This window comes from Molossus molossus, unplaced genomic scaffold, assembly GCF_014108415.1.
Source record: "Molossus molossus isolate mMolMol1 unplaced genomic scaffold, mMolMol1.p scaffold_m16_p_1, whole genome shotgun sequence".
In the NCBI taxonomy this organism is placed as follows: domain Eukaryota; kingdom Metazoa; phylum Chordata; class Mammalia; order Chiroptera; family Molossidae; genus Molossus; species Molossus molossus.
The window spans coordinates 166036490-166048816 of record NW_023425344.1 but is presented as its reverse complement, the minus strand read 5'-3'; the positions used below and the strand labels follow the sequence as shown (position 1 = coordinate 166048816).

At 45.4% G+C, this 12327-nt stretch overlaps 1 protein-coding gene across 5 annotated transcripts in view; it reads right to left on the bottom strand.

The window, feature by feature from the left end:
• NPAS3 (neuronal PAS domain protein 3) overlaps nt 1–11888 on the bottom strand; it is an 872889-nt gene extending 861001 nt beyond the window's left edge. For 4 of the 5 annotated variants that reach the window (XM_036265112.1, XM_036265127.1, XM_036265135.1 and 1 more), the window contains exon 1: nt 7596–8071. In XM_036265112.1, coding sequence (XP_036121005.1) covers nt 7596–7645 — 50 coding nt within the window. In that variant the 5' untranslated portion in view covers nt 7646–8071. Of the gene's footprint in view, nt 1–7595; nt 8072–11817 lie in introns of those variants that run through there. The other variant, XM_036265119.1, reaches the window with a different exon arrangement.
• Between the last annotated feature and the right edge of the window lie 439 nt (nt 11889–12327).

The window sequence follows — 12327 nt, the reverse complement described above, 5'->3', positions numbered from 1 at the left end:
AATGATGATAATAAAATACCGCAATCAGATGTAACTTCTTTTAAAATGATCTGAATGCTGTTTTAAATTTTGTAGCCTATTTTTTACTTATACTTTCTACTGACTGCTACTTTTATCTTCAATATCTTTGCAGAACATCTAAGTGAGCCATTCTTGACATTTTATAAAGCAACCTATTCTTCATGTAAACAAAAAAATTTCTGAATATAAAAGTGAATAATTAAGATACACAAGCAAAATATTCAGCACATCCAACCACAAATATTCAAGCACTGCTTATCTAGTCCTTTCAAGCTCCAAAATTCCTACTATGAATTTTTTAAAGAAGCTATTTGGTTAACAGTATTCCATCCAAAAATGTTCAGCTAAATGCAGCATGCTTATCTGCTACCTCAAATCTAGTGTACTTGCTACAATGAGTAGAGATGGAGTCGGATGCTACAAAGTTTCTGGCACTAGCTGGTTTGGCTCAGCAGTTGAGCATCGGCCTGTGGTCCAGAGAGACCGGGTTCAGTTCCCACTAAGGGCATGTACCCCAGTTGCAGTTTGTCCCCAGCCCTGGTTGGGTCATGTGGGTGGCAGCCACTCGATGTGTCCCTTTCACATCGATGTTTCTCTCTCTCTCTCTCCCTCCCTCCCTCCCTCCCACTCTATCTGAACAAAATATCAAAATATCGGGGGGGGGGGGGTGTGGAATGTCCTCGGGTGAGAATAAAAAAAAAAAAAAAAAACACAGTTTCCGAAGGAATCGTTTTTATCAAAAAACTGCTACATACCAAACTAACCCCTTTCATTCCTGGCATTAAAGAAATAAAAACATTACCAAAGACTTTCCCTTCTTCAAGATGCCACAAAACGGGGGGTGGGGGGGGCACTAAATAATGATAACATCATTTATGTATTTATTGTGGTGCATGTTTAACATGTTATGGTTTTGATCAAATGAAGTCATTAATATGTGCAAAAACCTTAGAAAAGTACCTGGCACATAGTGCTATATAAATGCTTGCTGCCATGATTAGAATGCCAGGTAAGTTGGCAAGGGGCCAACTTGTATAAGTCCTTATCCAGAAATAGCCCAATGTCCAGAAATACAGTTAGGCACTAAAGTATGTTACTCAGAAAGCTCGATGAGGCTGTTTCTAACCACTCAGTGGCAAAACTATCACAAAATAAAAATGCCTCTATTGTAATCTTTAGACAAACCGTGGCACACTCCGAGGCGTGGCTCAGGAGCCGAAGAGATCCTTGTGTACATCACAGGCTATGACCAAATAGGCTTAGGTACACGGCAAACTCATTTCTTCTCTAACCACTCAGTCAAATATCTGCCCTGAAGAACACGTAGCTATGGAGCTTGCTCACAAAAGCTACTCAAATGTTAACAAGTGGAGTGAGAATCTGAACGTTGATTCTTCCTCTGACTTTATAAACACTGTACTTCTGAAACATCTGATAAGAAGCAGAGATCTAGATCACAATCCAAAGTGTGCTCAGTCTTTCTGTCACAGGAACTCTCTCCAGCAAATGCTCAGAAACCCCTCACTTCAAACATCCAGAAACACAGGCCCCTCCACACCGCTGTTAAGGTACATGTCTACCCGAACAAACCTGAATTCAATCTCTAACTCTACCACCTTCCTTGGGAAGGAGAAGCCTCTATTTTCTCAACCACAGATGGGATTTTAGCACTTCCCTTATTGGACGGCGGGGAACGAATGGGAAAATTACTGTGAAGTAGTCAATACAGAGTCTGAAACAGAGCAGTGTTCAATATGTGTTTATTATCATATGTGATCGCTTTTCATTTTTAAATACCATCAAACATCTTCTTTTAAATTTGCTATGCTTAATATTTATATCGCATCTTTTTCTTTTTACCAAGAACTAATCATTGCATAATCATTCATTCCAATATTTTACAAGTTGAATGTCTGTTCCCCTGGAACACTAAGCTCACAGAAGTAGAAAGCAATAGAGAGCCTTCTCTATCCTCCTATGAATTCTGCACCTCATCCTCTCTCAGAAAAAGGTGCTCTCTGGATCTCTGTAATATTTTGCATGTCCAGTATAAGGACTGCTCTTACAGGGTATACTATTTACTACTAACCCCTGGTCCATAGTAGAGGTTCAATAAATAAAGCCGAGTGAACGAAATGATCAATGATGACAGTCAAGGCCAAGAGCACTGTGGGCCATGGTACACAGCATTTTCATTTCGCATCTCATGATTTTGTACAAAAGACCACAAGTAGTCCAATTAGTTCACCAAAACATTGTGCTTTAGAAATATACACAGACAATCATGTCAAGTGTTGTTTAATCTTGTCACTGCCCTATAGTCATTTCAGACAGAGCAGAGCTCACTTCCTTCTCACCAAGCCACGTCCCGCTCATGCCCTGTAGTATTACTCATATTACTGCAAATTATTCTAACTATGTAAGGTTCTATCAAACTTAATAGTGCAAACATCCTATTCACACTAATGGGGCCCAGCGCAGTAAAAATACCATTTGGTTACAGTTGGTTTAATACACTGCCCAACAAGGGAAAAGGGGGGGGGGGGCACTATTTATTGTAAAAATACTAACATCATTTAATGCAAAGCAAACACAACTGGATTTTCCCATAAATACTGGTGGTTCTTACATAATCACAGTACAGATTTAAATGTTTAACGTTTTACACATTTTATTATGGGCAACTTTGGTGGCATTTAAAGTTTTCAATTGGTGTTTAATCAACTAATCAACGAAAATGTTCAACACACTAACTCTTCCACTAAGCTTTAGCCTTATGCCCTGTAGACAGTTAAGGGATGTCTATAAAACACCTGAAGTTAGATTCTAAGCCAATGGCAAGGCAGGATTTAAAAAAAAAAAATTTTAAGTGATAAAATGCTACAATATAGAATAAGTGGCCATATAACCACCACAGAGAGGGGCTACTTCCTCTCTCCTGTGTGCTTACTTTTCTTTAAACTTAGTGACTGGCATTCTGCATAGAAAAAAGGATCACAAGAATTGTAGGAAAAATAAGAAAACAAAAATAGACTAAGGGTTACATTGGGGTCATTGTTACTAATCTTCATGACATATGCCTTTATGACTATTCCACAAAATATAAAGTTCTACAGCTTAAAAGGTTACTAAATAAAAGCAACACTGCTTACATCCCCCACACTCAACATGCTGCTTTATAAAAGTGTACACACACACACACACACACACACACACATACTGTTGTAGAAAACCTCACCACAGAGCAGGGGATTTGGGACTTGAGGTCTTATTTTAAACACATGCAATTTGAACAAGCCAGTGGATTCCAGACCAGGATCTGGGACAGAGTAAAAGAAGCGAAGGATTTATGAAAATTCCAACATTCCTATAAAGTAGCTCTATTGTAGAAGCAACCATCGTCTAGAAGAATTTCAGGGGAAAATCCAACTTCACATCACTAAAAATATCAAGCTGTTCTAATCTGTAGATCTTATTTAAGCTGCAATGTAATTTTTACCAATTCATTGCTGGGAGATCATGTTCACATAACTTTAAGTAAAAATAAAAGTCATATTTTCAAGAATATGTAAAGACAGGGCACCAAAATTTTATTCATAATGCCACTAGGTACTGAAAATACCTCATGTAACACCCCCCCTCCCAAAGCATCAAATAGTGTTAAATTCAAGTTTGCTCACTGTAACAAATCAAACCTAGTAATTGGCATGTTACAGATTTAGAGTAGCTACATGTCTCTCAATTCATAAATTAGAAATTGGAAATTCGAAAGGATGTTGCAATGTGGGAGGGTGCTACATAATAAAGGTCATTATAACTCCTGGCTCCGGAGCTATACGATCTAATATCCTCTCCGGTGGTTCTATGATATGCCCATGCATTACCGTTCTTGTTGACAGTCTGTTGCCTTGGAAATATTTCATTATTTCAGTTTTTCCATTTGTAGACCCTTGGCCTTGTGATATGAAGGCCATCCTATTTCATATTTTCGATTATCATTTAAGCAATCTTGTGGAGCTATTTATATATAAGCAAGTGTTAGACAACGCATATCATCATTTATCACTCTGTGTTTAAGCTTACACTGTAGAAATGCTTCCCCAGAAGTCTCCACCACACCTTCACTTTTTGAACCAAAAGCCCTGTGCTGCAGGAATGGGCTCTGCAGACCAGCATGGGCATGACACATGCTTGACACTCCCGTCAGTCTGATTGTCCTGGTTATACATCCGCACAGTGGAAAAACTCTGTGGTCGTGCTTTATAATTTGCAGCCTTTGGGGGTTTAAAGAAAAATCAAACAAGTTTAAATATAAAAGATTTTCAACTTGTTTTCTCAGGCTCTGAAGAGGCATTTTCTCTGTGTATGAGTCAGAGAAATTTAAGGAATACCTGACAGTAATCAAAGACATTATCAAGAAACACCTCCCTTTTTCAAAATTTACTTTGTAAACATTATTAGAAGGAAATGAAGGTTTGTTTTTTTTTACTGTATTATTATACTCAGGTCAGATATTTCATAAATAAAAAATAAGGCAATTCAAAAGATATTTTTTTCTATGGAAGTTTATTACTATGGTATTGGAAAACAGTAAAGAATAGTGTCCTTCAATGCCTTTATGAGATTAATGATTTGACAACTGTTTTTTAAATAAGTGAAAAGATACCATTTACAGCAGTGACTTTCAACTGGTGTGCCACAGAATTTTTAACACATGTAATACCTAACTATTTAGTAAAGGCCACTGAGCTCTTTTCCCTTAGACTGCCAAGTTTAAAAAAAACAAACAAAAAAAAAAAGACAACAGCCAACACAATAGTTGTCTGGTGCAGATAAATCAAAATTATACCTATTTTATTTGTCAGATTGGCAAAAAAGGTATATATTTTGGTATTCCGCAGAATTTTAGTAATTATTTCATGTGTGCTATGAGACCAAAAATGCTTGAAAATCGCTGACTTAAAGCATTTCCACAGAAAGTCATCTCTTATAAACCTACTTGTGTTCAACCATTACCAAGAAATACTACTACTAACCCACAAGTTCCAGGAACAAAGTGAACACCAAGGTGAAATGACTCCATTGAGCAAGTAACTAGGAAAACAACCCCCTCCTGAACAAACCACCCTACTTCCCATTTCTCACTACAAAACCAAAACAACTGACGTGTGTGTCGTGTTTACACTTAAAGTGTTAAGAGCATTTAAAACCCTAAAAACAAAGTGAGCCCTCAGGGTATAAAACAACTGTTTGCATATGAGGACAAGTTTGGGTTATTAATGTCTGAAACATTTAGCTTATAACTCTTTCATTCCTTCCTCTACAGGGTTCCTTCAGCCCCCTACATCCTTATTACTCCTCCCTCTCCCTACAGGTTAAACCTTCTCAGATCCAACCTTTAAAATGACAGCATCCGAGCTGAACAAGAAGATGCTATTAAAGGGCATTAAATTAAATACAGTATATCCTCCTACAACTTCAATCAGAATTTCAGACCAAGTGTTATTTAGTTCAGCTCTCAAGTGGAGCAGAATAACAAATCGCGCACTTTGATTTACCTTCTTCGAATGCCAAATGGAGACAGGTGATAAAGAATGCGCTCATGCACAGGCTATGAAGTTTCCTCTAGAAATTAATTCTATCTTCAAGATTCCTATCTCAGAGAAATTCCCAAAATGGCACACAAATAGGCCTCTGCTAGAGAGATTACTGGGGCCATCTCAGTAAATACATTTACTACCCTACAGAACCTGGGAAGAAGGAGGAAGAAGGAAGGGAGGGAGGAAGGAAATTACAGTCTTCTGATTTCAAAAAGTATTCAGCACCACGTTGATAAAATTTTTCTATCTAAAAAAGTAAAGTAGTTAATATGTGAATTCTTCATAAAACACTAATACTCAATGTTCACTTTAGCTATATGAGTTGTCAGATAGTAAATGCGATACACATTTAACATCTCTAAGAACTGGATTATGTATGGTTTACTCCCAGGTATGTGATTTATATAGAAATAACCTAGAGTTTGGAATTAGTATGTACCTGCTCAACAAAATTATTTCCTTAATCCTGATCATTCTGAAGTCCTTATTGTATGAAGGGAACAAGCAATAATGCAACTGAAGCTTTTTAAATGAATAGCTTGTTTAATACCTCCCTGCTTTCTCTGGATATAAGCAATAGGTTAAATGCTACGTTGTATCAAAAATTGAACTAGCCATGTAATACTAATTAAATGTTGCAACTAAGGATTTCCCTCATCTTCAAGTTCACTTAAGCCTGTGAGGAAAGTAAACATCTCAGCTGGGGCGGGCTGGGGGTGTGCATATATCTAGCTCCATTTGTTTTCCTCGTGAATCAAAGGGTAACATTTCATACTTCCTATGGACTGTTTCCTCTTCAGAGACAGAAAGAGGTATTCTCTCTGCTCAAACCAGTATGCATATGCAATTAATATCACTGACGCTGCCAATTAATAGCAAAAAAGATTCAAGCAAAGTAGGGTGCGTGGACAGCAGGAGGGAAAACCCGGGGGGGGGGGGGGGGGGGTCGGGTACTTAGTTACTCTGAAACCTAACAATGCCATTCAAGAAGGAAGGAAGGTGGAGGATATTTTGAATACAAACTCCCTTTCCCTTTGGCTTCAGTTTAACTAACTTCAAACAGACATGCTCGGCTGAGCCCCTTGCCTGGATATGCAATTCTCACCAGGAACTTTTTAAAACACAGATCCCCGAACAGTAACTAACGGGGCATAGATGCTCCAACTGTTGGCACGTTTTACATCTCCCTGTTTGGATGCTTATTTGAATGGGGGGGGGGGTTCCTCTTAATTTTTTCCCTTTTCTGCTGGGGGTGGGGGAGCGGAAAGGAGAGCGCTGGGCAGAGCAGGAGACCCACAAGTTGCCGAGCCGAGGGCGCAGCCGGGGCGGCGAGAGGCAGGCTGCGCGCCTCCTCCGCTCCGCGCCGGCCTAGCAGCTCCCAGCTCCGCGCAGACAGCTCCTCCGACTAGTCCCGGCCTGGCGCGAGCTCGCGCTCCCGCCCGGCCTCCTCCTCCTCCTCCTCCTCCTCCTCCTCCTCCTCCCCTTCCCTGCCTGCCCTCCCCCTCCCCAGCCTCATTCCTTCCTAGAGAGCGGCTGCCAAGGGACCTGCGGTGGCCCCGGGGATCCCCCGGCCCCCCACCCTCACCGCTGCTCCCTGTCACACAGCAGCCCCTGCTCTTTTTTGTTTGTTTTTCTTTTTTCTCATTCTTTTTTTTTTTTTTCTTTTTCTTTTCCTTTTTTTTTTTTTTCTGTCAGCGAGTCACTCTATTCGCCGAGCCCAGCTGGTGCGACTGCTCGAGAGCCCGGCGGCCGCCCCGCTGCCCGGCCCGCTCGCTGCCGCAGCCGCCGGCGGACAATGCGCGCAGGGACCCGGGCGAGCGCCCGCCGCCCGCCGGCAGCCCAGGTCCCCGCGGGCTCGCGGCCCAGGAGGCGGGCTGCGGAGCGGGCCCCGCCACCTCGGCGGCGCGGCGGCGGCAGCGGCGGCGGCGGGAGCAGCCGCCCCGGCGGCAGGTTCAATAAACAGAAAAGTGTTACCGTTCTCGCCTGGAAGGATCCTGCTGAAAGCTGGGCTTGGTGGGCGCCATCTTCCTGCTATTTTTTTTCCTCTCTTACTTTTTGCCTCTCTCCCCCCTCCCCGGGTGGGGGGTGTGGGGAGGGCGGGGGGTGTGCGTGTGCGTGGGGTGGCGGGAGTGAGTGCGGGCGTGCGCGGCGCTCAGCGGTGGCCCTGCGGGCTGCGGCCGTGGCGGTGGCCGTGGCCGTGGCCGTGTTGGCGGCGGCCGTGCTGCTGAGGCAGGGAGGCTACGGAAAAGTAGTGGGGCCGGAGCCTCGCCGGAGGCCGGCCGTCCCCTCGCGCCGCCGGTGCCTCTCGCTGCAGGTCGCCGCCTCCTCCGCCACCGGCGCCTTCTCCTCCCCCTGCTAGCCCGGGGCCACCGTCCGTGCGCCGCAGAGCCCCCGCGGCCCGGGCCGCCCCGGCTCCCTAGACATGCCCAGCGTGGACACCAGCGACCGGCTGCGGAGGAGGGGGAGGCGGCGGCAGCGGCGGGGGGAGGCTGCCGCGCGGCCCCGCGGGCAGCCCGGCCCAGGGCCCCACCGCCTACGGGTTCTCACCGTCGCGCACTGCCACCCCCCCAATCACCCCCGACTCCACCGCCGCCACCCAAAGCTGGCCCGGTGGCAGGTGGGGCACACACCCTCCCTGCAGGGGGGCGATCGGGGCCTAGGACAGGAGGGGGCTGGGGGAGGAGGACACGCGGGGGTTCCCAGCTTGACCGCTGTGAAAGTATTTCTGGGCATTTTCCAGCTGCTTTGCTCCAAAGCGCTCTCTCGCACGCAAACACACACCCCTCTCCCCACCCCCCTCTCCCTCTCATCCCTCTCTTCCTCTCTCTCCCTTTCTCTCCCTCTCTCTCGTTGGGGGACTGGGAAGCTCGGCTGCTGGCGCAACAACGCCACTCAGTTGCAGTTTTGAACACTTCCCTTCTCTGGAGTATCGCAGCCAAGGGAAAGGAACAGAGGACTGGGAGGCCACGGGAACCGGCTCGGCAGGACGCCCTCCCAGCGAGCCTTCGGGGACAAGAGGAAATAAACGCGGGTGGGGAGTGCGCTGGCCAAGCCAATGGCCCCAGAGCCCTGTGGGCGGGCACAGCAGCAGCACAGGCCCCTTGCGGTCCAGGAGCTCTCAGCCGCGTTTCCCCAGCCCGAACATCTGCATTACTCGCGCACAAACCTATCTGCAGACCCCAGGTTCACAGTTGAATTTCCGGGACTTTAAACGCAGCTACGCACAAAAGCTGCTCAGGACTCAGCTCAGGGTACCTGGGAAGAGACCTGACAGAACTACGGGCCTCTGGTTCTAGCCAACTGCCTCCCCATTTTGCAGCCCAGCAAGGCCTAGAGAAAGCGCCCCTCAGTGCAGGGCCAGTGCTGGAAGCCTGTTACCTGGGTAGACCCTGGTTGGAACATTCTCTCCACTAAACCACTCTGCTGGGTGTGGGCAGCTTTTTGGGCAGAGACTTGGGCCAGTCATATGTCAACCAGGAAAGTGCTAGAGTGGAGAGAAGTTGAGAGTTGGAAACTGAAAACATGTTTTTTTTGTAGCAGAGGTTTAATCTGCATGGTAGTGTTTGAATTCTCTTTTGAGTACACTCTACAGGTAGGAGAAGATGAGAGTGGTTGTAAGATGAATTTGAAAGTGTTGAGTCCAAGATACATGGGCTGGGAGGGAGGAGGGAAATTTGCCAGTTAAACAACTCCAGGACAGTCATCCTAGGGCGTTTCTGCCCAAAGATGACAAATGAGAAAAGCTTGTGTTCTCCCATCAGGCCATTCTTTGCATGAACACCCTACACACACACACACACACACACACGCACACACACACCACCACCACCATCACCTATGTTGCTGCCTCATCAGACTCCCTAAAAGTTTTTAATGCAAAAAAATGTTTTGGTAAAATGATGTGTCACTATTTAGTTTAGTGATCATATCCAGGTCTTGAGATGGAAACTAAGTCTGCCCTTATATCCCCTAAAGCCTAACTGTTGGTGGCCTCCATTCCTGATGTTGTGCCACAGGAGAGGGGACTGACTCCTGACTTGGACGCTCTCTTAAACACCTGCCAATAATTTTGTCCCACATGACTCACTCTCCTGTCTCCAAATTATCTAAAGCTAAAAGCAGTAACAGGTGTCATCAAATGGGAGAAAAGAAACCAAAGAAGGCTACATTCTTCACAGCTAACACCTCTCTTCGGTCAATATGACAACATAAAAAGAGAGGAAGGGAATAATACATCCCAAAGGCTAACTTTTAGAGTTGATTGTTTTTAAAGCTTTAGTTTTAGAACTAGTGGTGGGATTATGTGACTTGATGAAGTGGCCCGAATTCAAAGATGACTGTGGAAGGCATCAGTGAGCTTTCAGTGTTTGAGTGGAGGACGACGGAGAGTTACCCCTGGATACTCCTGAGTTGCAGGAATATCTGGGAATATCTTCATGGTGAAGGACACCAACACTATGAGAACAAACCTACAGGCTGAATTCACGACCACCCTTGATGCCCAGTTTATATATTATGGGTTAGTTGAAGTTCCCCGGAATTCCCTGAAATGGTCCAAAAGCTAGCTGACATTTCTAACCCTTGATCCCTACTTCACAGACCAGACCACACTACTGTGACTACTGCTTCCACTTCCTAAAGTGGCCGCTGCCATCTATTGTCATTTAAATGTTTTATAAGTGACAAAATACCATACCTGAACCATGGATAAAATCTAATTCTTTTCTCAATCTAATTCTTTTCTAAATCCTTTATGTTTGAAAGATTCCCAGATCTTTTGTATTAAAGGTTCTTGTAATCACTGAAGTAAAACAAGACTAGAATAATTTAAACAAACAAAAAAAATCTCTGTGATAAGGAATAGTCTCTTTTTGAGTTATTTTCAAGACTCTTTTAAAAACTTTGGACAGCACTCAGAGCATATAATGAAGTCTTCTACCGCATATTTGCAACATTGGGCATCAACTTGGAAAACGGTGTGTTATGTAAAATCTGCTCCGGTCGTTGGGCCATTGGTTAGAAGGCACAAAATATGGCAGTGATAGATTATCTTAACCTTTTCAGTTTAAACACTGTTGGTTCAAATCAAAGGTTCTCAAATCAATGAAGTTTGAAATACAAGGTAAAAACAGGAACTGTTGTTTGAATTATGCATTGTGTATAAGTTAAATGCCATTGGCAAATCTCTCAGATGTTTAACCGTGTGCAATCTGGGAAAGACAAATATTTAATTTCACATTTTCACATGTTCCTTTTTCTCTCCATCTTCTAAAAGACTAAGCCCCACAAATGGGGTGCTTACCTTCATACTACAGTGTTAGATTTCCTCACATCTTTGTGGATTACATTTTCTATAAGAATCTTGGAACATCACAAGTTGTCCTTAAAGAAAAACTTTAGGGTTCTAGGGCATGGGTGGTGGTACATTTTATTTCCCTGTCTTTCTTAATTGAATCAAATAACGTTTACTATTTCAATGTCACGGTCATACAGTTTTTTAAAAAATCTATAAATATTGGGAGAAATGCAAACAAGTCATACTTTAAAACTTGCTTCTTTCCCACCACCTAGCCTAACTTTATAAAATCTGCTTCCTAACTCGCATCTCTGAATCTTAGACATTTGCATTATAATGCGTTTAAGATGAATACTTAACAGCTCCGAGGAGACTCGGATTTCATGCTGTATTTCCCTGTAGTAACAGGTGACACGATAACACTATTATGTAGAATTACAAGTCTACAGCTCCACGTGAAAATCGTTCCTATTCTGTTTGGAAACAAATGATCAATCAGCCTCCAGTGATCAATTGCCGCCCTGGCTGGCCGTCAGCAGAGTCCGCACCCGGCAGAGACATTGAGAGAAGACCGCTCCAGGGGACGGGGATCCCAAACTTTGCAAAAGCACCTTGTGCGGTGTCTCAGACTTCGCTGCAACTCTTTGGCTACAGGGGGCTAAGGCTCTGGATTTGGGGCCAGGCAGAGGCTCAAAAGATTTTACTTTGCTACCACACTGGAGTGCCTTTCAATCCGAATTGTGAATTGTTTTTTTCTTCCTCATCTGTAGATCGAGGGGCAAGCAAAGTGAGCCCTAGCGATGTACATGTGCTGTAACGCATAAAACAGGAGGCAAAGTGAGTCCCACCCCAGGACGCCCGAGGTCGGGGCACTATCCCAGCCCAGGAGGGACTACTCACCGCTGCTGATAGGAGGTGATGCCCTGGACGTTCTGCGGGGTGCCGTTTGCCGCGGCGCTGGCCCTCCCCATGCCCGCGCCGGCCGGCACCCCCGCGGCCGCCCCGCCAGCCGCCGCAGCCGTCACCTGCACGCTGAAATCCGGAAAGATTCGGATCATCGCCGTGGCTTCGGCCCCCGGGCTCGGCGGCTCTGGGCTCGGGCTGGCGGGGGCTCGGGCTGGGGCTCCGGCGGCGGCAGCAGCAGCAGCGCGAGCAGCGGCAGCAGCAGCAGCGGAGCCAGGCACCAGCCTGCAATCCCATTAGTGAGCCGCGGCCACTGTGCGCGGCAGAGAGGAGCTTTGATGTGCGCGCAGCGGGCTGGGGGGGGGGGGGCTGGAGCGGGGGAGGAGGAGGTGTGGGTGGGGGTGGCGGGTGTGAGGGACTTGCAAACAGCAAAACGTGTCAGGGTGGGGCCTTTTTTTCCCTTTTGGGGGGCGATAGTGCTCCCCCCTCTTTCCAGGATGTTGCTCT